The 26,298-nt window shown below is 38.1% G+C and overlaps 1 protein-coding gene across 1 annotated transcript in view; it reads right to left on the bottom strand.

Moving 5' to 3' along the window:
• Nucleotides 1–285: 285 nt before the first annotated feature.
• Nucleotides 286–26,298, bottom strand: part of LOC150103716 (cubilin-like) — a 280,379-nt gene continuing 254,366 nt past the window's right edge. The window contains exons 15-23 of the mRNA XM_090397061.1: nt 25,933–26,226; nt 23,582–23,701; nt 20,918–21,205; nt 19,449–20,033; nt 17,207–17,344; nt 13,541–13,789; nt 11,649–11,771; nt 9,466–9,714; nt 286–747 (exon numbers count right to left, since the gene is read on the bottom strand). Coding sequence (XP_090253187.1) covers nt 401–747; nt 9,466–9,714; nt 11,649–11,771; nt 13,541–13,789; nt 17,207–17,344; nt 19,449–20,033; nt 20,918–21,205; nt 23,582–23,701; nt 25,933–26,226 — 2,393 coding nt within the window. The 3' untranslated portion in view covers nt 286–400. The remainder of the gene's footprint in view (nt 748–9,465; nt 9,715–11,648; nt 11,772–13,540; nt 13,790–17,206; nt 17,345–19,448; nt 20,034–20,917; nt 21,206–23,581; nt 23,702–25,932; nt 26,227–26,298) is intronic.

Genomic DNA, 26,298 nt, shown 5'->3' with positions numbered 1-26,298 from the left:
TAATATCATCAACTAAAGATGAGTTGGTTGTTGTCATAACGTAGTGGAAGTTTCTTCCTGTTTCAGAAACAGACAAACCAGCTGGAGAATACAGGCTAAATATAAGATCGACCTTTTAGCCTTAGTTGTTATTCATGAAACGAGTTCCTAACTCCGTTTCATAAAGTGTTTCGTATTCAGCTGGGTAGACTTCACTGTGCACAGAGGAAATTTTCACTATTAAGTAGAATGTCACTATTACTAATCTAGTAAATACTCAAGATTACGAGAATAAAGAAACACGGATTTATTTTCTGAAGTCTTTTTATTGATGTTCTTCAGGCGAGTGTAACTGGCACTTTGTACAATACAACACATGCATGTCGGTGATCTCAGCTGCACGAAGGTCGTCTTATTGAAATCACGCGCCCTGCTGGATCCTTCCGAGTTTGGTGATGTTGCGATGGTTGAGATAGGTCTTATAGGGAGATGGAGGTGCGCGGATAGACCGAGAGGTGGGCGTGGAAGAACGATGACTGGTGACCGGCGAAATAGTCTGCACCAGCGCCCCGACAGTGCCATTCGCTGGGAGATAATGGCTTGGAACCCAAGAGTGTGGTTGCGTGTTCCCTCGTCCTTGTCTCCGGTAGCCATCAGGGCACTGAACCTGTCGGTATTCGATGTGGAACCCAGGATGGGTGGTAGTGTTGTCGCTACGGAACTGGAGCATGATCTCCGACTGGTAGCCACTTGGAAAAGTGAAATTTCCTGAAAAAATAAACAAGCAGTTATTTATGAATTTTATCAATGAATCATCCTGTTCAAAAGTGAATTAAAAATTAATCAGAACAGACTCTGCGATCAGTGAGTTCTGAAGATATTTTATGTGTTGCAATTCCAGTGACCTTCACAAGAGCCTTTTAACTGAATGTGCTCAGTGGCTGTGGTGGCAGCTTTTGCTCTCCCTAAAGCTTGAGTTTATCATCCAAAGAAACACGCTAGTCAGAAGTAGAATTTGCAAGTAACGGACATAATGCAATGGGCTAATAATAACCAGTTTCTTCGATCTTAATTTTAGAATGCTTAACCCAGTAGTTCAAAAAATAAACTTTATAACAGCATTGCATCCTTACGAATCAGTCTTTTCTCTCTCTCTCTCACTCTCTCAGCATTTTATGTGACATCATCGTAGAAAGTTTTATAGAAGGAACCTCGCACTCGTTTCAAGGGAAATGACTAAAAACGAAGAAAAGTGTTTCAAATGTATACGATGCTGTTGAAGAAGATTTGAATAGTTTTTCAGCAGAAAGCTCATGACGAATTTCTTTTAGTAAACGATATCATAATGACTATAACACAATGTCAAATGAGGAATATGGAAAACAGAAACGTTATAAAGTCATTGACGAAGAACGTAGGCAATGACAAAAGCATTCAATTCAGAATGCTTATTGTCCATTATCCCATGGAAACGGAGGTGTCTTCCATAATTCTCTGTTGGCTTAATGCAGATTGGAAGGACAGCGAGCAATTGGCTTGCGGATTGACAGGCTTACTTTCCTGAAAACATGGAACAGTTAAAATCTGGTAGACTAATGCGAAGTAAGTCAGGCAGTGCGATGCTCACTGAGGCTTACCCTGTTGAATGGCGTTCCATACATCTTTGGAAGTCCAGTTTCACTGACTACGCTGAAACTCACTGACTGTCCCTTGTGTAGGTAGCCCACAGAATTCTACTCCAGTCGCAATTGAATATACCAAAATCCTACTTAAAGCTAAACATAAGTGTGGAATATTTATAATAACATCTCCCTCGATCCTTTGTGAGTGGATTGCCATCCTCCTCTTAGGTCCTTCATTGTAGTTGTGAAGAATTTACTGAAATCGGATTTTTTCATCAATGGTGGAAAATCAAAGGCTCAGTGAATTCACCTACTCTTTCTCCTATACATCAATGATCTAATCTCACTAAAGTCCAACTATATTGATAGCATTGCTGATGACATGAACATGAATTAATTCAAAGAACTCATATTAAATACGAGGGTGGTTTGAAAGTTCTCGCCTCTACCATAGATGGCAACACTATAGGCAAGAAAGTTTTGTTCTAAGTTGGTACATCTGTCATAAGCATCCGTGTGAAATTGCAAGTCATTCTATCAAGTACTTTGTTTTATACAGCTGTCTGAAGCAAAAGTGTTGCATGTATCCCTTGAAATGGATAAAATTGAGTATCGTGCGGTTAAAAAATTCTTTGTAAAACAAGGTTTAACGCCAAAAGAAATTCATTCGAAGTTCATAAAAGTTTATGGGCACTCTTCTCCTTCGTTTTCGACAATTAAGAAATGGGCTTCCGCGTTTAATCGTGGCCTTACCAGCCTTGAAGATGATCCATGTGAAGAACGTCCAAAAAGTGTAGCACCAGAAATCATGAAGATAGCACCAGATGAAGTGCACGATATGGTATTGGATGACCAGCGAGTCAAACTGCGTGAACTTGCTGAGACTATAGGCATTTCAAAAGAACGTGTAGGATATATTTTGCATGAAGAATTGGAAATGAAAGAGCTTTGCGCAAGATGGGTACCCTATTCCCCATCTTGCGCAAATATCTGAACAGTGCTTGGAGCGTTTTTATCAAGAATAAAATCGATTTCATGTGTCGATTTATTACTATGGATGAGACTTGGATTCACCATTACTCACCAGAATCCAAACAGCAGTCAAAACAGTGGACAGAAGCCGGTTGTTCAGCGCCAAAGAAGACAAAGTCGATTCCATCAGCAGGAAAGGCCATGGCATCGGTGTTTTGGAATGCTAAAGGCATGCTGTTTATTAATTATCTTGAAAAGGGTAAAACAATAACCAGGGAATATTATTCCGATCTTTTAACCAGATTAGACGAAAAAAATTCGTGAGAAAAGATCCGGTTTGCAGAAGAAAAAAATCATCTTTTATCAGGACAATGCACCTGCCCACAAAAGCGTTTTGGCAATGGAAAAATTAAGGGATCTGCACTATGAATTATTGGAACATCCACCCTATTCCCCATTTGGCTCCCTCTGACTTCTATCTCTTCCCAAAACTAAAACTCTTCATCACTGGTCATCGTTTTTCTTCGAATCAAGAAGTGATTGCAGCTGTAGAGGGGTATTTTGCAGATCTTACTGAGAACCACCACAGGGATGGGATAATGACGTTGGAGCATCGCTGTAATAAATGTATTAGTCTTAAGGGAGATTATGTTGAAATAAAAATAATTTTGAAATTATAAATTAGTTTTTTTCATTGTTAGATCGAGAACTTTTGAGACTACCCTCGTATGTCTTATTCTCTTTTGTTGAACAATATTTCGAAATTGAGAAGAGAACTTACGAGAATAAAGTCTGGATATCCTGTTTGCCCGTGTATTCAACTACTTAAATGAGAATGAACTCTTCTCAGGAGCTGAGCTCCCATGATCCTCTTTCTATCGTTTCATTAAAATTTCAGTAGTCCGACAATGCGATAGAAATGTTGATCCTTGTCGGCTAAAACGAGGACAAAAATGTAGCAAACATTTTACATTAAGGTAGAAAATTTCATTTTTGTTTTTACATAAGCACTTTTCCGACATTGAAATCGTACGGGTATTTTAAGACTGAAAAGTTCATGTGTTCCTATTGAAACCAGAACAGATGGGGAATAATGAACAACTATTTTGTCCAAATAACAATCTCCATGGTAACAGTCTGAGACCGTACAGATAGTACGGTCTCAGACTGTTACTCTGACACACTCGCGGATGAACGATCTAGAATTTACGGAAGAGTTGCTAAGGTCATGATTTCTGCGAGCTGATTGTGTTCATTCCCAGCTATATTTTTCTGCTTCGCAGATCACCACTCTTCTCTGAGACTTGCTAACTCAGGTTTGGTCGGAAACAACCCAAAATGTTCCTCGTGTTCTTGGCGGGACTGAAATCATCCACGGATTTCCAACCGATGGGCACGTGCCATCGTTCCGAATGTTCCACGAGGGCATTCGCAATGTTTAGATTCAAGTAGAGTGACTCTTGAGTCGTCTGGAATATAAGTTCGTGGAAAAATGGGAAGAAAAAAAAAAGACAAGGTGATTTTTTTATTTTTTATTTTTTCATGAAAAATGTAGTTTTTGAGGTCGTTTGAAACAGACTGGCGCACAAGGTAGATAGAGATCGTCTGATCGCAAATCCATTTATATCTTTCACTTTACGTAGAAATGCATTATTAACATTTTTAAAAGTGAATATAGGCATTAAGGGTGTCTATGTATAATGCCATTTACCACTTTAGATAAAGTGCTGCCTTCGATAAGATAATCGTGTTAAAGACCATCTATCTTTTTCACAGTTCAAGGTCGGTCATAGCTATCCGGTTTCATCCAGCAGCAGATTGATTTTCAACAGGCTTATCTGTGGGGTGGCTCTTTACGTAAATTAACCAGATTTAGATTTAATGCTTATCTCTACTGCAGTAGAGATAAGCATTAAATCGTTGAAATTAAAATTAAGTTAAAATTAAATTTTAAATAAAATTCCGGAATGAAAGGCAAATTTCTTCTATTTCTTATTTCTATTTATTATTATACAAAAAATAAAACGCTTTGATTTCCTATCAAAATTCAGAAATAAAGAAATAAAGTCCACTACCCCCCCCCCTCTCTCTCCCCTAATACAGTAGTAGTATTTATACAAAGCAGGTAATCTTTTTCCTTCATGTAAAACTTAAAATAAATTTTGGGGTGATTTTGTGTTCACAATTTCCTTCTCTTTTGTATTTTTCTTCATCGATTTATCAACATTCATCGATTTTATAAATAAAATGAATTTTCTGGTTTATTTATTTATTTTCATCCCGGCAGGGTGCAGACGGCACTATTACTTCCATCTTGGTCGGAAATCGTTAGGGGTCTTGATTTCGGCATTCGCTCAGTTGGTAAGATCAGCCGTCTTTGTATACATAAAAAGATAATAATACGGCAGTCATCCACCATTTTGTTTTCCTAATCCTTATTAATAAACACTGCTTCGAAAGAAATCGATGGACACCCCCCCCCCTCCCATAAATAAGACACCGTGCTATGTAACGAGTCACGTGTTTGGAACCGGTATAAATCGGAGGAATGTGATGCTCCCAAGTCAATGCAACTGTGTCCGGGTGAAATAGCTGCGAGAAGGCAACTAACAGAATTTGAAAGAGGCGATGCGATAGGATGTCATGTTGCAGGCCTATCTCTATCTGTTCGGCAAATTGGGCCTTCCCCGGTCAAAAATCAATAATACCGTACTGAGATGGAAGTACAAGGAATCAACTGCTACCCGCAATGGACGACAACCACATTCACAGAATGTGAGTGTAGGGCGCGCGAAGAATAATATGTAAAAACGCTATTCGTGGGCCAACACGTTGAATGTGGTGTTCCGGGCATCGACTGAAACACGAATCTGCACAAAAACATGCAGTCCTACCATGGAGATTCATGTGTCCATGATAGGACTACAATTTGCAAGCCACACCCTATCCAACGAACATGCAGTGTCGTCTTCAATGGTGCAAATACAGTGGCACGTGGAAGCTTGGAAAACTGTATTATGGAGCGACGAATCACGGTACACACTCTACCGAGCACATAGACGGGTCTGGGCGTGGCGGATGCCCGGTGAATGTCTCTTACCAAAGTGCATAACCACAACTATGAAATTCGCAGGTGGCGGTTGATGGTATCGTCCTGTTTTTCCTGGTTTGGCATTGGACCTTTGTTTGTGGTGCCACGAACATTGAACTCAGAGAAGCATCTGAACATTCTGGACAATGCAGTGCTTCCTATTTTGTGGCGTTTCTATGGAAATGACCATTGTCTTTTTCAGCAAGACAATGCACCATGTAGCAAGGCTGCTGCTGTAACTGCGTAGTTTGTGGACATACACGTTACCACACTTGACTAGCCTCCATAGAGCTCTGACCTCAATTCTATTCATCATCAGTAGGATGAACTGGAACGTCGGATGAGGCGAAGGGAATTCCGTCCCACAACAGTCCAGGACCTCGTTACATGCCTACAGGAAGAATGGTCGAAAATTCCCATTGATCGCTATCATACGCGCGTGGAAATTATGCCCCGTAGGATTGCTGAAGTCATAACAGTTAAAGGAGATCTTACATCTTATTAAGGTGGGCGCGATGGCTGGTTGTTCCTTATACTATGGTGTTTGTTGACTTCTTTCAAAGCAGTGTATGTGTGTCACTGTGTGTATTGTAACTATTTTCTTTTGAATTGCATGTTAAAAACTGTACACACCTCCTCTGAACATGAACTAAATCAGAAACTAGAGAACAACCTTAGCCCCACAGGAAAAAAAAAAAAAAAATTTTAGAAAAACTTTTCAGGAGGTTATGCGATCACAGGATGCTGCTATGTTGTGCGATATTTACAACGTTGTAAAGACTGTTTATTATAAGCAATAATTTAATGATTCCAAATATATTATAAATGAGAAAGGAAGCGCTAAAAATAGTGCCCATGGGAACAGAGAACAGAGCTTCAGTTCTCTGATACAATACAATGATTAGTGCAAATATAGAGACTGACTTTCTTCTTTTATGTTTTGCTTTGTTTTTATACCAAAAGTATACAACCTCTAAGATTCATTTTGTCTACCGTAAGTGAGCATGTTATTCCTACCACAGATTTAGATGAAATTCAGGATTTCGCGATGTTACTCAGTTGTCGAATGTCATCTCCATCTTGATTTCAATGGGACTATTTTTAGCAGCAGAATTAGTCAGAACGACAGAAAAACGTATGTTAGACTCAAAGGTCACTCATGGCCAAGAAACAGATTGCCTTCGTAGGCGAGTAATGGTACGAGTTAACACCCTTGTACATAGTTTTCTACATCTGTTAATTGGATGCATTTATTGGCTACTTTGTGGGATGAAATCCCGAGTTTCGAAAGGGCAACGCGGTGACCTCCTAATTTACATCCATTTTCAAATCTGTTATAAATGTTTCGCGTTCTTAGACGAAATTTGGGTCTCTCCAGCTATAACACATTGACATTGCCTCCTACCATACGGGCGCGATACAAAAGCTGTCTATCAAATAGCAATAAATGCACGATCTACAGCAAATAAGAGAAAACCAGCTTTGTTTAAGTGCTGTATTAGTTAACATCACAATGCACACACTCTATCACTAAGCGCATGTTTTGATTTCCTGAGGTCGTTTCCATACTTGTTTATTTTGTATGTTTTTTTTTTCCCCCGAAAAGTAAAAAAAACAACAACTTTTCAGGGGATTCCCCTACTTCAACAAAAAATGCTTACAGTCTAGACAATTTGAAGTCGCGTTCGTTCAACTGCCAAAAATACGATTTTTCCCTGTCTGTGAATTGGCAAACTGCTCAATAAAGTAGTTTAAATCCAGAAATAGATCCCAGTTTGCGTTGGTGACTGGAAGGTGTAGTTTCGGCATTCAGATTGCCTGTCTCCAGCCAGGAATCATTCAGTGATGAATCACAACGTGCGACCTTCGTGTGTCTCACTTTCCTTTTACAGCTGGTCGACAGCTGAACCCCCCCACCCCCCACCTCCACGATTTTAAATTTCATTAAATGCCTTAAATTCCCGCTCATTATCTTCGCGCCTTTTTTTTTTTTCCCCTTCTTGCGAGAGATGAGGCATATTCTTTCTAATGGATTCAAAAGACAGCGTTTTATTCAAAGCCGTTTTTGTTTTATTTATTTATTTTTCAGCCGCAAAGCATTATAAATAATAATAATAAAAGCATCGTACACAACAATTTGCTTTCTCAAAAAAAAAAAAAAAAAATAATAATAATAAATAAATAAATTAAATTTAAAAAAATAGCGAATACCGGAAGGGCATTCGCTATTTTTTAGTTTTTGTCCAAAATTAAACCGCATCAAATTTGAACCAATTTTTTAACCGTCTAAGAAGATTGCAAAATACGAGTAGATACAAAAGAACTTGGTGCTTGCGGAAGTGCCGCGTCCCAAGGGCATGCACAAAGACACTGAAATGAGTAGCGGGAAGTCTATATAAAGCAACCAGTAGATTCCGATTCGCTAGGTGACGTCACAGAAGGTAACGGATTATAAATGCGTTTTTTTTTTTTTTCTTTCTCGTTTATTAAGTCACGAAAGGGTTTAAACATTGATAACTTATTTATTATTATTATTTTATTATTATTATTATTATTTTTTTTTGTTATAATGAAATACAGAATCTGGTGACTTTTTTTAAATAGTTATTATGAAAAACCACATCACGCAAATACTTCCAATTTTCGACTTCACAAAGGCGGGTCCTTTTAAAATAAATCAAGTGGATCTTAAATCCAGCATTATTTCAAAGGAATTCAGAAACTATAAAAGTTTCGTATGAAATTTGACCAGAGAGCTTAAGGGAATCGCCGTTTCTTACATTTTAGTACGGGTGGCACCATTCGCCAGCGTTTACTGGCCTAATAGGTGACGGCGACGGTCGTCGTCACCTATTTATTAGGTCTGGCTAGGGTAACTCATAAATACCGGCGAATGTATTCCCGTAAGTTCTCTGGTCAAATTTCATACTTTTATAGTCTAGTTTAAACTTTTTTAAACTTGCCTCAAGTTTTTAGGTCAAGTTTAAATTTTTATACTTTCTGAATTCGGCTTCGAAATAATGCTGGATTTAATATCCACTTGATATTTATAAATTTTGCATCGCCCAAATGAAGCCTTTTGGCTCTTTATTTTAGTAAATAAGTTCCTTATTTAATCAAAATGTTATCTATATTTCTAAACCCCTTCGTGACTTATAAACCACCCTGTATATATATTAAGTTCCTGACAAAAAAAAAAAAAAAAAAAAAAAAAAAAAAAAAAAAAAAAAAAAATTAATCCACTGCAAGAAAACGCTATATGCAACGTGAAGATATTGTGATATACACTGTGCGCTATTATATTGGAAGGGGGGGGGGAAGGCAGGAAGTAACGGCGCGTGTAATTTATTACTAACCCAACCCCAGCTGGTGTCACTGCTGATAATTACCCATGTAAAAATATTAAAACGTATTGCTAGTTGAATAACTAACGAGTTCACGTATTTGACCATGTCCGATATTTATCAGGCATTTGCATCAGATAATCCTCGTCTCGTGAACTCAGAATGAAAATGGCTCCTTTGCAGACTGCATGCAGCAAACAGCCAGTGGTGATTCGGTTTAGTGGGTCGAAATAGAGCAGATGCAGAAATACTTAACCCATAAACGGCACACTACGAGGACAGCGTTCAACAACGTAACTTCCACCCGCAAAAGGTTGACCTGTAGTAAGGTTGGAGAAGGAAGACGATGTATATCGAGCAGGGATCTACAAAGTAGGCCTAAGATTCTTCCCATTCCCTCGAAAAAAAAAAATATTATTAAGGTTGTTAATAAATAATTTAATCCATGGCAACTTACTGATTTCATTCTTGAGTTCGGTCCCACAGTAACGTCTTCTGTCCAGAAGCAAGGAGTCTTTCCAGCAACTCTCCGACTGCTCGATGTCGAAGTTGTGAAAGTAGATCTCCACCGTACATTGGCCTTTGACCTTCTCAATGTGGTAAGAGCAATGAACGTTGTTGCCGTAGTTCTCGGGAAAGTTGGGACTGATGATGTGGCCTCGTGGTTCCCGAAGGCAATAATCACAGAGGGGAGGAGGCGGTGATACTGCAAAATGAGGGTTCTGTTACTCCATCGTCCCAAGAAGAAGGAAAAGCATACTCCATGAAATGTTACTCTACATGTTCCTTTTTATTGTCATATAAAGCAATAAATTCATAGTTAAATAAAAAAAAAAGTACTGTCAAATAAACAAACTGTTCACTACACTAGTCAGTGAATTCGCAAATATACATCTTCACTGGAATAAAACATCTGAATATAACTATATAAAATGTAAATCAAAACCTAATAAAATCATGCAAAACTTAGTTCAGTGCTAATAGAATCTAATTGTATGTTTCAAACAGAAACACGCAAATTAATTAACAATGGAGAATTGTTTTCATGGGAAGTTATGGCGAATGTTCCAAAACCTCTCGGCTCGGTTTTTATGGGTCACATGCGCATAAGAGTTAAATCTACGATGCATTTAGTGCTTTGGATGCAGAATTTCAGAGTTATAATCCAATTCTCTATTCTACTCTTCGACCAAAAGGTCATGGGTTGTGGGTGTAGTTTGGAATTACAGACGTAGCAGCTGAAACTATGAGGCCAGTTATGTCAGTAAATTGCGTGGTTTCTTCTGGCCAGTTGTGGATGAAAATCTCGAGTCTGTGGTAGAAAATTGTTCGCTTCTACATCAGACCAGCTAACTCACCTTCACTTGAAAAGTCCTTGTAAAAATTCTTTGCGTCATCTTAATACTTGGTATTGACTCTTTCTAAAGCAATCGGTAGTCAGCCACCTCTTTGGTCGTTTGTTCATGATATCAAAGCCACTGTTTACTGCTTGCGATTGAGAGATTTTAGGTGTCAGTATTTGTCAAGAGCGAACTAGTTCTTTTTCCCCCCTTTTATTATGAATAAGTGGATGTGGCGTTTGCACACAACGGCGCTTGACCGTGCGAAAAAGACTTCTTGGTTTCGAATCTAGTCTGGGACTAGAAGAAATTTTATTAAGCCTTTTTTCGACCGGTTCCCGAGTTAGTCGATCTCTCGCACTGGCAAACGGGTTTTTTTTCTCCCGGAAACTCGGGTTTTTCGTCCAGTAAACTCAACAAAATCGACCGTAGAACCCACATTATTTCAGACAATAAATACGAGTGTTAGGGTTAGGGACCACGAGATGGCGGCACTTGTTGAGCCGCCTCTCTTCACTGCATGCCTCTTAATTAGTGATAGCTTTGGGCCAGCTATCTCTGATTGGGTACCAGTGGAGAGTGAACTGCCCACTCAGTCTCGAAAAAGTTAGCCCTACGGAAATAAAAAGGAGTTAGCTGGGTTTTTTTTCTGATAACCATTTTTTTCTGGATTTCAAGGAATTTGAGGTTTTCGTCAATTCTAACCTACAGTAGGTCGCTTAGAGCAAAAATGAATAACCATGCATGAAATGGTTATTCTTTTAGAGAGGTTGGAACGTGGATTCCACACTTGTTCTCCAGACCTTCGTATTTTGGATTACAATAAAGAGGTAAGAATTTAATATCGCTCGTCAAATAATGAAGTGGAACAGGCAGTTTCATCAGTGGTCAAAGAAACCGTTCCAGCATGGCATCTTTCTAGTTAATCAATGAGACGTTTGAATTCTAAAGGTGACTCCTGTGACCAAACCGAACACCCTCTTGAAATCACCCTAGAAAAAGCTTCTATTGCTCTTAGAAATTAACAGTTACAAAAGTCGCTGTGGGTGACGTGGCCGATAAACTCTGGTGAGGAATCTTGGGGTTTGGTTGCAGTAGCAAGCTCAAATTATCTCACTAAAAGATGTCCTGTTAATGTCAGTTTTGGTGGTAAAAGATCAATTTAAAAAACGAAAAATTGTTGCCTATTTAAACAAGCGAACACAAACACACAAAACGGTATCAAGATGAGGATAAAAAGCGCAATTAAAAAATGCTGATTTTCTTAATGGAAAGAAAGTTACAAAAGAAATAAACGTACTTGGTTCCCAGGTCACAACGCAGTCAGCCACTTGGCGGACGCGGATCGAGAAACCTTGTCTCGAAGTACTTAAATCGGATCGGAAAATCAAGAGCTTCTCTGGAGTGTCGAATGGCAGAATTTCTACAAAAAAAAAAAAAAAAAGGAGAAAGTTAAACATTAGCAAACGATTGTAATTTACTAAAATAACCACAGCATTGCAAAACTCCACTTACTTTACATGCATGAAATGTTATTTTATTTCCAGTCTTATTTCAGTAGTACAAAAGGCACATTCTCATTGATAATCGGCACTTCATGAGCTCTCTCTCTCTCTCTCAATATATCTTTCTTTATATCGTTCTTCATTTCAAAGTGACTGAAGATTAATTTGGTGTTGGGTGAGCAATCCATTTTCGAATACAAAATCTTGCGATTCTGATTGTAACTATTAGCTTTACTGTCACTTAATGGATTTAGCCATAAATCATCGATGCTTCGAACTGTTGACCTCAGTCATTGCTTTTGGTTATTGCTAGGCTGCCCATGTTTCCTTGACACAAAAACGGGACATTGGGATGGAAAAAACGGGGCGGGGATTATGTAATATTCTTTATTCATGAAAAAGTAAGACCGTTAAAAGACGTTTTACTTTGTCCAGTGTGTATGGTGATAAAACGTTGGTCATTATTGCTTCTGATTTGGCACGTGCTGAAGAAAATTTTGGTTCATAACTTTTATTGATTAATGTCGACAAGCAGTCCTTTGCGCGAAAACTTTGGCCGTGACCAACAATATGATAAGCAACAAGAGCTTCACTTGCTGCAATTTTATCGCTTTCGCTATCCCCATCAAGTCTCAGCATAAACGAGCGGATGTTTTTAACTGAAGTCTTTTCAGCATCCTTATGTTTCTGGCTACGTAGATGTTGGTTGATGTCGCTTCTGCCTCCATGAGCAACAGAAAAATGGATATTACGATTATGGCATTCCACATTTGTCCCGTCACTGCACAGCTTGTCCAGTTTAATAAATTTGAATTCTTTCTGGAGATCGTCATTAAAACTGCAGTTTCGCTTCTTTGACTTTGCAATGATAGACTTAAAGCTTTAAAAAAATACGAAATTTAAACCACTTGCTATGAATAACAAAGCCACCGGTTAACATACAGACAAACAAAAACTAACGCTACAGCAGAACATACGCCGCGTCGGAGACGCAAGTGTTGCCAAAATGTATTTGTTATTTTCTCTGAATAAATCACTGCAGATATCGATATTTGATATTGAATCCATGGTTATACAAATTACTGGTATCCATGATATTGATGTACGATTTTAGGTTATGAATAATAATTTATGATCGACCATATTAAAGTATATTTATAGGTTTTATTAAAAACGAGACAAAAATGACATTTTTTTTTTAATTAAAACGACGGGACTGCCGGGAAATATGAAAAAAAAAAAAAAAAAGACAGCAAACCTTGCACATTTCCATCAGAGTGCGCAGTCTTTGTCAGCTTCTCAACTTTAAACATAACTAAACAGCAGGAAGACCTCTTGCAGTTTGTGGTGACCGAGTAAGTAAAACCATGAAGTATTAAGCAGGTCATCCGTGTGAAGTCCCTACTACAGATCTTGCTAGAAAGAAATCTCATTGGTTGTGATATCTTTTGCTGTGACCTGTTCTGACCAAAGAGTAAAATTTCTTTTAAAGACTTTGTAATCAGGGACCAGAATCGAACTTAGAATCTCTTTCTTCGAGCGTTTTGCTCTATGGAAGCAAACACCATTTACGCAGGGCTAAGAGGCACCGAAAAAATAAACACTATAAAATTTTCATATATTTAATAAGAGTTGGTTTATATATGTATATATATAGAATAGGTTTCTTTTTTGGAGTTCCACTTACGCGTCGTGTCTTTTTTCCGAACTCCACAAATTTTCCGATCTCCAAGGTCCAAATAATCTCCTTCGCAGCCAGCTTGATCGTCTTCAACGTCGAAGACTAGAAAAGTGAGTTCGAGATTACAAACTTCATCTTTGGATTTCTGGATGGTGTAATGGCACATGATGTCCTGGGGATACTCGTTGGGGTAGCTGGGGCTTTGTAGCAGAAACGTTTCTTCCCGGAAGGTCTTATCGCAGAATGCACGGAAACCTAAGATTTAAAACATCATGAGGTTAATAAGGGTTCCATAAAATCACAGTTTTTCGATTAAAAAATGTTGGTGTCCCTATCAATTGTGAATTCCCAAGGTTTGAAATTATTTTTAGAGAAGTGGACTTGAACTAGCAAAATATTGCAGGTGTTGTAATTAAAAATCAAATAATTAAAATCAAAATATGGACGCTTCTCGAGAAAAAATAATAAACAAATAAAAAACACTTTAAAATTACAAGGAATTGTTTTGAGCTCTCTCCTCTCCCTGAATATCTGTAAGTGAATGAAATAACAAGTGTAGAAATGTCTTAAAAAATCTGAGAAAAAAAGCTAAATATCATGAGCAGTTGATTTTCTTTTTGCCTCTTCGCGTAGATATTTCATTAAGGCGTGAAAGGCAAACACAAATGACAGAAACAAACAAAGAAACGCGTGAATAGGAATGTCGCTATTAATTTGCTAGTTTCGTTAAGGCTTGGAATAATTTTGGATAGACTTGAATCACTTTACACCTTCAGATATCCATTGAAAAAAGAAACAAACAGAAATATCACATTTCGTAAAAATATATACATCATGCAAACAGACAGACAAAGTGATCCCAATATTGCAAATATTTTTATTTTGGGTAACATTATAAGTAGCTCCATGTAACCAACTCTAAAGGTTAATAGGTCAAATCAGTTAAAAACAAAAGAATACCGATCAAAAATCAAGAAGGGTGGTCGCCAGACTTTTCGGAGTAAGAAACTTTGCCAACTTTTAGGATTCCTTATTTATGGCTGAATGTAAAGAGCGGCCAAAAACTGACAATAATGAAGAAAAGGAAGAACATAAAGATATACATGGAAAAATGAAAGTGGCAGAAATATAATACAACGAAAGAGTAACTTTAGAAATACATTTGGATATAAAAATGTATAACAAGACTAAGAACTAAAAACGTTTAAAATGACAGCCATCAGTATTAAGGACTTTATGCTGGCTATTTCGAGAAATTCCTCATCGGGTTATAGAAGGAAGGGAAACTAATTCTGAGGGTGTCCTGAATTTATTTATATAGCGGTGTACAGCCGTGAGTCCCATATGGACAGTGCGGCAACATCTTATGAAACCCATATGAAGGACGAAATATTCGGGTTTCCGGGTGAAAAAACCCTCCATCTCCGTATGAGATCCGCTACCTACCTCACCTTTAGTCGAAAGAGATTAGATAAAGGTTCCTCACCTCACCGACGGGAATCGAACCCAGGTTTTTCCGATCAAAGGGCTTCATCTATGCCGACTGAGCTACGGAAGCTCGGTTGTTGTGAAACTATGCCATCACTAGAATAAAAAGGAATTTTTATTAGCTCGAGGGTATTTTAAATTTAAATTTCCTCCTCATAAATACTGCAAATTTCGTAATTTTCGCATGAATACTGTATAGATTTGTAGATAAGTTTGCCTCCCCCTCCCCCACTCTCTCTCTCTCTCTCTCTCTCTCTCTCTCTCTCTCTCTCTCTCTCTCTCTCTCTCCCCCCTGTTGTTTCATTAACTAATGCAAACATACAATATACGACAGTGATTTCAAAACGCCATACTCAGAAACTACATATACAGCGTTTTGAAAAAAAAAAAAAAAAATCTTCTATAATGTAAATTAGTTCAAGGAAATATAACTTTTTTTTGGTCTCAGGTCTCTACGTTACGTAATAGGTAAAATAATAAATAAATCCTCAAATGCCTTTTTATTCATCGAAGGAACTGAAGGCCGTTTAGCACTAACTGACCGAAGAAGTCTAGTGGGAAGCCAAGTTCTACCTTTACAGTGTCAGACAGCTGGCTGAAAGCGATCAGTGATTTTTAATAGGCACATTTAGGGAAAAAAAGTATGGCAGACAATTGCTGCCATGTCGTGGTCCGTTGCCCTAACACCATGCATTATTTTCAGAAAGAGTGTGATTTTTACAGTCTATTTTTTAGACTTGAGGGATTAAGAAAAATCAGAGCTTGGGGGAGAAAAACCCCTTACTTGACCGTACCAGAGATGAACTAACTCGAGAACCACTCCAAGAAATGCTCAGAAAAAAGTTTCTCTCATCTGCTACCAGAATGAAACTTATAACAGTCTTCTTTCGGTGGCCAAGCACCAACTGGTAAAATACAAAAACAAATTACACTAACTACATTCATAGAAATAAAAATAAGTCACACTCAAATCTTCTTAGTTTTAAAGAAGCAATTTTCGCTAACCAGATCCATTCCTTAATTAAGGGTAATTTTCTATAATAGAGGGCGTCATAATAAAAAACTGGAATAAATTAACCAATTTATCAACACCCAGCCAGCACCTAAAGGTTAGGTGTTGTCTTCCACCTTAACTCACTGCATCGCTAAAGCTAGCGAACACAAGGAATTTAGTCCAGTTAGAAATTTATCAATCCACATGCTTCTCATGACGAAATGTCTTAAATACAGGTTTAAATTCCACTGTTTGTCGCTAAAAATTTCCGCTGAAAAGAATATATGATCGAGTCTGAGACGTAAGAACACAACTTTAATAAATATGTCTTTTAAATCATTAACACCAAACTAATTCCCTAACTCCAATACACCTTGTATACAAGCTGTCAGTGACTAATCCTTACAAATAATCCCAATGGATTGTACTCCCAATATTATAAAAGCACTGTCCGACCACAGATGCCAGACCCTTCGACACTTGTGCGCATGGCAGAAGAAGCCGAATCCATTCTAATAATAGGGTAATCAATGCGTTTCGTGGGATGAGTGGTTATTATTATACATTGGAAAATTAGCTTTTGTTTTATGAAAATTCTTAAAGTGGCGACTATTTTGCTTGTACAACAGTTGGAAAATTTTACGTATAAAGCACGCGATTTCACGTGTTCGTGACGAATGTGTACATCGCCTTATTCTTTTCTTCCCCTCAACATGAATTGACTCTTCTTGGCAATCTACCAGCCAGGGTTCTCGCATCTGTGGTGAATTTGCGAAAAGTTTAGCGATTCATCCTTGTTTCAATAATAAATAGGTTTACAGATTCTTACTTATTCTTTTCTTTTTCTTAGTTACTTCGCTTAGTAATTCTTTTCAAAATAAATATTAATTTAGAAATGTACTTATTTAATCAATTAGCTTACAGTCGTATCAAACTCGGAAATATCAACAATAAAAAATATAATTTCAATGCAAAGTTTTCATGAAAATTCAAACTTTCAGCTTAAAAGGTTTATACTTAACTTATTAAACTAATTTTGGATATAAAATTGTTCTGAATAAATTAAATAACGTCGTGTGCTTCTCCTATTCCTAGAAATGGCTAAATATCACTGTTAGTAATATTATCAGCATTATGAAGTTTTTATTAACCATTTTTAAAATGTATGCGAGTTTTGTTTTATATCAAACCTGTTGTGGTGGCGCTGGGAACTGAAGGCGCAACATCACAGGATAACTGTCTTCCTCGAATTAGAAAACCTCTTCTCGAAGAAGCAGAGTCTGAACGAAAATACAGCAACTTTTCGTTTTTGGCAAACGCATACGTTCCTGTTAAAAGAGATCCGCATTTTCATTCAACAAATATCACATTTTTAATGAGAACTCTGACTTCAACTTTAAAAGAATTTCACTCTTTATTATAAAAACAAACATGAAAAGTAATATTTGCAGCAAGAGATACTTCCATAATTGGTGGATGACGGTAATTAATATATTAAATGATATCCTGTTAAAATTGTTATTTTAAATTAACAAATATAAACAAAAATTAATACGTTGATAACTGATGTTAAATAATCTTCTTCTTCTACGATAATCTTAATCTTAAATAATCTTCTTCTACTACGCGTTATTCCCGCTTCCCATGCAGGGTCCGCGTGTTACTTTAGATGCGACTTCTTGTTAGTACTACTCCCAACCGACCCGTCGCCTGGTCTGCCGCTGGGGGGGGGGGGATATATTTTTGACTGTAGAGGCGTATGTTCATGGGGCCGGTTTGCCTGTTTGCGGGATGAAAAACGCCAGATAAACTGGCGGAAAAAACCCTACTGACCGCGCCCAAGACCGGCTAACTTGGCTATGCCTGAGGAAGATCCTCAAATTCCTCACGTCTACAACGGGAATCGAACCTGGGACACTCCTTCCCCAGGCATATGGTTGCGAAGCGCAAAGCCACTAGGCTAACCGCGCGGTCAACTGATGTTAAATAATAAGATGTTAAAATTAATAATAATAAGCGATTTATAATTAAATTATTTTAAACTAATAAATATGACACTCACTTGATTGAAAGTGACGTCTTGCTTTCATCTTCAACGGATGTTATAAATTTTTGCAGATATTCTGTATGAAGTTGAAATCGTAACTCTGTACTAGCTATTCTAACGTTTGCATTCCCAGCATCTCAAACCACAACGCTTTGCCGTTTGTAATGGTGCATACAATACCATGGTGATAGATTCTGTGGCAACATGATGGTTGTATAATTTTTGCAGTATATAAATTTACTTCATATAATCAGTTGCTTGAAATATGTAGTTTTGCGATTTATATTATATTATATTTGAAATATATTTTTTATTTAAAATAAAGGCGCTGTTATCGCTGAGCGAAATTGTCATTATTAGTTGGAAGGGGACCAATCGTTCGATGCTGTTGGCACATTCTCCCTCGATGAGTCTTCGGACTCCCTGGAGGTGTCAAATAATAATAATAATAATAATAATAATAATAATAATTATTTTGGTGCTGTCATAGCAACAGTCAGTCACGTGATTCAAGTTGCGAGATTGTTTATTATCTTCAGTGTAGCCATTTCCCTCAACGAAACAGGAGAATTAGAATTTTCATTTTAACCGACTGAGAAATGAGAATTTTTACTGGATAATGAAAAATATAAAATCAACATAAACTCATAAATAGGTTTAAATTCAGTTTAACCTCGACACCGAGCATGAACTTGTAGAAGACGTTGTCGTAATAATTACTTATTAATGTGCTTGATTACGAGGAAAGCAATAATATCTATGCGTCTCTTTTCCTCTGAGACGAGGAGGAGACCTTACCTAGAAAATTACAGTGTATAATTCCCTAATAAATACAGTCACGATAATATTGTTAAAATTATTTTCCTTGTATTACACTGAAGAGAATTGAGCTTTTTAGATAATAAGGTGTTGCCAAATGATATTTGAACTGGATAAAAAAAAAAAAAAAAAGTTATCTGCAACCAAGCAGTAAGCAAACAGGTTTCATATATCAAATTCTTTATATTATCTAGGCGTAAATTTCAACGATTTGCCTCATATATTTACAGTGTTCATAAATAATTGTACGTTACTTGACATAAACTAAACGAAACTCTTCTTCAAAACAAACTGCATCGGTTTAACTTCTCCATAAAAGCAATGCACCTAAATATAAATATTTTTGCCTATTTCAAAATAACTTCTGCCTTCACATTTCTGTAGCAATTAAATCCTCAGCTTTAAATTGCGTACGACAATTTGATCATTTGAAATTAAATGATTGGTAATGAATATATTGCAATAACTTCAATCATTTATTTTAATTTGATTTAAATTATTTTACGTAATCTAAGGTTTATTAAGAACTGAAATATCAGAGTAATATTAATAAATATTTTCCTTACTGATTTCTCCGTCGGGAATGCCTCCGCAAAGTCTGTTGCTATTCACGCTGAAGTAATCGTAAAAGCAGCCACTGCTGGACTCCAAGTCGAAACGCACGAATGTTAATTCTAGTCGACAGATGGCGTCACTGACACGAATGATAGTGTAGCGGCAGTTTATGCTGTTGGGGTAATTAGCAGGAAAGTTGACACTTCGGATTTCAAATTCGCTCTTCTTGTATTCCTTGTCGCAGTTTCGATAATCGTAGCCGGAAGTCGTCGAATGAGAAACTGGAGGGTAGGATTGGATGACGGGAGAAGGGCTAGGTTTCGGAGGGTAGCGAGGAGGATAATGGGAATCCGGAGGAGGAAGAAGAGGGGAAGATGGTTCAGGGGGATAATGCGAAGGTGGGTAGGGATAGTCAAAAGGATGAGGGCTAGGCGGGTAGGGGAAACTCTCAGACGGATAAGGGGGATAAAGGTCGTGATCGTGAATATGAGCTACACACTCTACCTGCCGTGCTCGCACCCGGAAACCTGGTCGGGAATTCGCCGGATCCGAATGGAATCGAAAGGACAGCTGGAAGTTGCGGAGGTCGTAGTCCCCTAGAGAGAGAGAGAGAGAGACGAAACAGGAGAATATATTAGGAAATGCAAGTTATATTCCTGTTTTCATATAAGGAAATATTAGATTGTTCGGTATTTATTTGTCCTTTTTCTTTCGGGAAAAAAAAAAGAAGGCAAAGTATACTCCATAAACTGAATACACAGATCTTTCGAACGTTCTATAATGCAAGTTTCACGTTTAGTCTAATTTTACAGCTTTTATTAACTTATTTAATCCTAGTCATCGATAATTAAAAGCTGACCGTAAATACAACCAGGGCCGTCGCCAGAGTAGATCTCACCTTGAGGCAAACAATTAAATATCGCCCCTTATAAGACAAAAATATAAGAAAATCTCCAATTGCTATTTTGTTTTTATTGCAACAGAAACATTAAAGCAAAACGATTACATAATAATGTTAATAAATGTTTGCTCTACGGGGATATCTCGCAATAAAACTGTTTATAAGCTCTTCTATTAAATTATAAGCCGTGTCCGCTGCGATATAGCTGCTAGACCAACCAATCTTTCTTGAACCATTGCTGTTCGCAAATAATTTTTAGTCAGTTTGAGCTTGGAAAAACTTCTTTCCGCACTTGCTAAGCTAACCATTCCTTTTAGCGTAGCGACAGTGCCTATCGCAATATGGCTGAACGAGAGCCCTTATTAATTAGAATATAATTCTGGACCCCTAGCTTTTATTATTTTGCACGAATTAAAACCTTGATAAATGCAGAAATAAACGAATGAGCGTTGATAACTGAGCATAAATTAGAAATAGATAAACAAATGAAAAAAAAAAAAAAACCCTGCCCAATCCACGACTGCCTTGTGTGTGTTTTGCCTTTAACGATTTCTTTCATTAGACATCAACTTTACTTACGGACTGTCTCGGAGGGCAGCTTGCCGCAGATCTTCTCCCCATCGATTTCCAGGTAATCGTATTCGCATCCTTTGCTGGGTTCGACGTCGAAGGTCAGAAAAGTGAGTCGTAAGTAGCAAATGCGGTCGCTGAGACGGCGAATCGTGTAGCGGCAGTCCTTCTTGTTGGGATAGTTGGTGGGGAAGTCCGGACTGCGGATCTCGAACTGCACCGAGGCGTACAAGCGATCGCAGGATCGAATGGGATAAGCAACTTGAGGGGGTTCCAGGGCTGGAGTGGGACGAAGAGCTGCGAAAAGAAATAAAAAATTCCGCTGATTAAGAAAGAACATACCTCAGCGAATAGTCTGTGTGTGTGTGTGTGTGTGTGTGTGTGTGTGTGTGTGTGTGTGTGTGTGTGTAAAAAAGAACTCATCTGTTTAGTTGCCGATCCTTCGAATAGTTCACAGGTTATCCGCGCTAAATCCCCAATGAGATGCCTGAGTGCAGTTTCTGTGAGATGGGAATAACTGAAGTCACAACAGGGACGGTAATCAAAGAATAGAAGTTGGAATTTTTTTCTCACTTGGTTAGACTATAATAAATTTAGTTTAATCCTTTATCCAAGTGTGAGCAAACAAAGTTTTGCGCCTGAAGTATCTTCAGGTCTGAGGCAACTTGTGGTAAAGGTGAACCAAGCTCTCATCACTCCTTGTCTAGTATCTCCCATAATGCAAAGCACATGCCCTTGAAAACATGTATAATGCTATGCATTAAGGGAAGGGCCATTACCCAGACCGGTTTCGACGTTTATTTAGGTCTCGTCAGTGGAAGCCAGATCCCGAGGTGGTACCAAGGTGGAAATAATGGAGAAGTCATATTTACCTATACGAGTTGCCAAAAAGTGTCTTCTTCATTTCTTCCACCTTGGTACCACCTCGGGATCTGGCTTCCACTGACGAGACCTCAATAAACGTCGAAACCGGTCTGGGTAATGGCCCTTCCCTTAATGCATAGCATTATACATGTCTTCAAGGGCATGCGCTTTGCATTATGGGAGATACTAGACAAGGAGTGATGAGAGCTTGGTTCCTTTACCACAAGTTGCCTCAGTCCTGAAGATTCTTCAGGCGCAAGCTTTGTTTGCTTATACTTGGATAAAGGATTAAACTAAATTTATTAAAGAATAGAAGTGAAACATTCCCCTCCCCCATTTAGCCGTGTCTATACGCAGAGATTCCGATAACATTATGAATGCCACTGGACAGTTCAATTCTTCGTAGTGGTTAAAGAAACTTTAACCACTAACTTAGTACTGACATAAACAATTTTCATCAATACTAAATTACTGAATATTCATTTAGATGATAATATGGAAAAAGGACATTATTTTTGATGTTCTCTTTCCGAAAATTTTATTGAGTATTTCGAAAGTTTCTTTGAGTGTCTGAGGTTTGGCATCGTCTACCCAGACATTAAGATGACATAGATATTCAACTGGCAAGACACAAATTAGCAGGGCACGTGCTTCATGAAACACATAAGGAATTCCTGGAGACCTATTGCGCTGGTATTAATCTCGGAAACCGTGTAGATCTATTCATTCTGTTTTTCAAACCGACTCGGTCATTTTCGCAATGCAAAAATCACTTGAATTTACCTCTTAGGTATGAGGGACAACAGGCTAGAAGGACACACGCACTTAGCACATATAACTGGCATCTCAGACTTAAGTGTTTCTGCTGCAATTACAGTGAAGAGTACGCACTTTGAGTTAAGCTTCAGTTTTATCTTTTCTGAACTTTGCTAGTGAATCCGTCTTGTACAGTTACTTATTGAAAAAAAAAATGTCGTCTTCTCAAAAAAAAAACATTGACTGAGGAAAGAAATACAAGTTACAGTTACAAGGGTGAAAGCTCGTGAATAGGACGCGCTGATGTTCCATGATAGGTAGTACTTTTCTCGCTTTCAATTGCAATAAGAAGAGACATTGTCTCAAAGAAGAAAATTCACCCACACTTTAGAATTCAAGCTGATTTTTTTCCTTTGATTTTTTTTTTTTTTTCAGTTAATGTGGACCATATAGATAAATGGTACTTCTTCACATGTAGTGTCATCCTTGTCGTCTCCAGCAGTTTTTGACGTGGATTTCCAAGCCTCCTATCGGAACTTGTACCCGTCAGGGATAGGCATGCGTGAGAGTGTGAGTCGCAGTAATATTCTTAGGAATCAAGATTTTACGGCTCGGCATCTTTCCGAAGACCTCCATTCATGGTGAGTTACGCTCAGAAGACTTCACTGCTTGCATTCCGAGAGCAACACCCTTTCCACGTATTCGTGTCTGAACTTGTCCGATTCTTATAATAAAGCTAACTGGAGGAAAGCCCCCATTCCCCCTAATTAAAGTAAAAAAATGTATCACTAAAAGATAAGAGGGGAGAACGATTACCAACTGACATCACACTACTTGATCATTAGAGCATGCGTAATATTTCCTAACTAATGATTGGTGGCTTCAACTAAACTCCAAAGAACTGTGAAATGTGTTTTCGTTTACCACATAAGGAAAGTAGGAAATTTCGAAATTTTTGCAAAACAATAATAACGGATAAATGTCCCATGGGATTTGATATTAGCAAAAGTCTATCAGGTTGGTCAACCTTTCACAAACTAAAGCAAAACTTACGACGTTCAGATGGACAGGGTAGCTGGTAAAACGCGGCTCGAAATCCCGTGTCCGTGATGCGGTTGTTCGAATGAAAATAGACCTTGACTTCTCGAGGCGTCCCGTAGAAAGTGATGGTCCCTGAAACAGACAAGAAAGCAGTCAGTGCACTTGGTGGCGATGTCCCCTCTCTGTCTCCTGCTATAAAAGAAACTTTCTGATTAAAGCCAAATTGGAAATTTTTGAATGCGTAACCAAATTAGACTCGCATTTGAAAAATCGTAAAATGAATGCAGAATGGCGATCGGAAAACGGATTTCTCCAAAAGTTTGGGTGTTGCTTGAATTGGATTTTAAGTAACTAATGGATGCCATCCACCGCGTTCTTCGCTGCACAACCCCCGACTGTTATTGAATTCCTTTGATTGGGAATCAATGTTTGGATTCCGTCTAGTACACGAAGAATCTTTCTAAAGGCTTTTTGACGGAGTTATCCAGTCTCGTACAGTAGTGGAGAGTCCTCCTTCTTTGGAACTCCTCTTGGAAACTGCGTTCGCACTCATAGCGTAAGACTGCCCAAAGAAAGGCCGTTCTAAGTTCGATTCTAGTCGACCAGAAGAACTTTTCTAAGGCTTTCTTCGATCGGTTTCCGAGTTAGTTGGTCTCTAACACGAGTAAAAGAGCTTTTTCTCTCGGAAACTCGGATTTTTCGTTCCATTAACTCAAGAAAAGAAAAACATTATTTAAGACACTATCTTGTGGTAGGATTAGGAACCATGAAATGGCACCAGGTGTCTGCCTCTCTTCAACGGATGCCGTTTAAAATTAGTGACAGTCTTTAGCCAGCTATTTCTGATTGGTTAACAGCGAAATTTGACTTCTCCTCGGGCTCCAAAAGATAGATAGACTGGGCTAAAAGAGCTTTTTATACAACGTATACGAATAAAAAGCGTTCGCGGATTTTTTTAAATTCAATTTATAGACATAATTTTCTATGTACATTCTTCAACAATAATGTGCCACAGATTTTATGTAGACGAAAAAAATAAATTCAGTATTCTAAATGGTCAAACCGTCAGCTATAATAACAAGAAGTCGCTTTAAAACACTTTCATACATATATATATATATATATATATATATGCACGTGAAATATATTAACGTCTGAGCTACTTGTATAAAGAGGCTGATGACTTCGTATTACTTGATTGGCATTAGTATGTATCCCATAATGCAAAGCATACCCCCTTTTGGGAGTGTATAATGCAATGCATAACGGGAAGGGCCTGCCACTATCCAGACCGGTTTCGACCTTTATTGAGGTCCATCAGTGGGAGCCAGACCCGAGAGAGATACGAAGGTTGAAGTAATGCAGAAGTCATATATTTCTCATATATATACATATTTTTTTGTGATATATATGAAACCGGTCTGGGTAGTGGCCAGACCGGTTTATATATCGAAAGATACCTCAGCGCTTTAAAACGCGCATGGGCCCTTGGTAAAAGTAGACAAACTCAAGAGCTATGAGTCATCGTACAGTGTATTATTTGTTATAAATATGTATAAGTGAATTATATGTCATCAACACGTCATCGTTTTCCCTCCTAGCTACACGTACTGACTGCAGCGAAAACGATGACGTGTTGATGATATTCAAGAGCCGTTTTTCTTTTGCTCGCATGGCCGTCAATAGCCGTACAACATTTCCAAATAGAAAACTGAAACCTTACGAATGGCAAAGCTGGCGGAGAATTAATAGTTGCAAAGTGTTGTTTTAATGCATTTTTCTTTTGACATTGGAAAAGAACTTCTTGAAATTCTTTATTCATACTATAACGTCCTGTTTATTCGTCATTAATTGGTCATCAGTTTTCTCCATATTTATCTGAGGAAATTCGGTAATTTGGACTTGCTTTCATCATCCGCCTAAGGCAGGTTGAGTACACCACAAAGAAGGGTTTTTCTGGATCCGTTTATCCAAAACCAGTTACCACACCATTAACTGTTGAAATAAGGTAGTTTGCTTCGATCACAAAACCGATTTTCATCTCAATCCGTAATTGTCTTTCTCCAACCCCTTCTTTTCAAATATTTATTTCCGGAACCTGTTAAGTTTTGTCTTCCTATTGCTTGTAATGATAAAAGACTTGAGCCACGAAGAACCCTGAAAGTATCACTCCACACTTTCAGAAACGGACATTTGTCCAAATATTTAATTTCGATCGCAATGGATCAACTAAGATTTATTCTCTGTTTAACACGTGATTCATAATTTTTGACGAAACCAGTAGCAACAAACAATTGTTTATTTTGAAGTACATAAAATGATTTCAACGCTAAATGGCTTAATGATAAACGATGATGACTTACTTGTTTGTCCCACCAGGTGTCGCCCGCAGTAACGCACTCCGTTCACTTCCAGATAATCTCGTAAACAGTTGGTGCCGTCCGCTTCGATTCGGAACTCGCTGAAGGCCAATATGACCCGGCAGTGCTTGGGCATCCCCACAAACACGTACGTGCACGAAAGATTGTTCAAGTAGTTGTCCGGATAGCCGTAACTGGAGAAGGTTCCCGAAGCGTTTGTGAACCGTTGATCGCAGGAAAGTGGAGGTGCAGGAGGAAGGGACGGACGAAGAGAGGTCGACGGGAGGAAAGTCGTGCCTAATAAAATGAAAATAAACACATCGGTGAGTTCTGTTGGACACCGCAGTGCTGCACAGTTTCATAATAAAT

Source organism: Typopeltis vanoorti, chromosome 8 (genome assembly GCF_054136105.1).
Source record: "Typopeltis vanoorti isolate ZY-2024b chromosome 8, IOZ_Tvanoo_1.0, whole genome shotgun sequence".
In the NCBI taxonomy this organism is placed as follows: domain Eukaryota; kingdom Metazoa; phylum Arthropoda; class Arachnida; order Uropygi; family Thelyphonidae; genus Typopeltis; species Typopeltis vanoorti.
The sequence above is the reverse complement of the archived record's forward strand: the minus strand, read 5'-3'. Positions and strand labels throughout refer to the sequence as shown.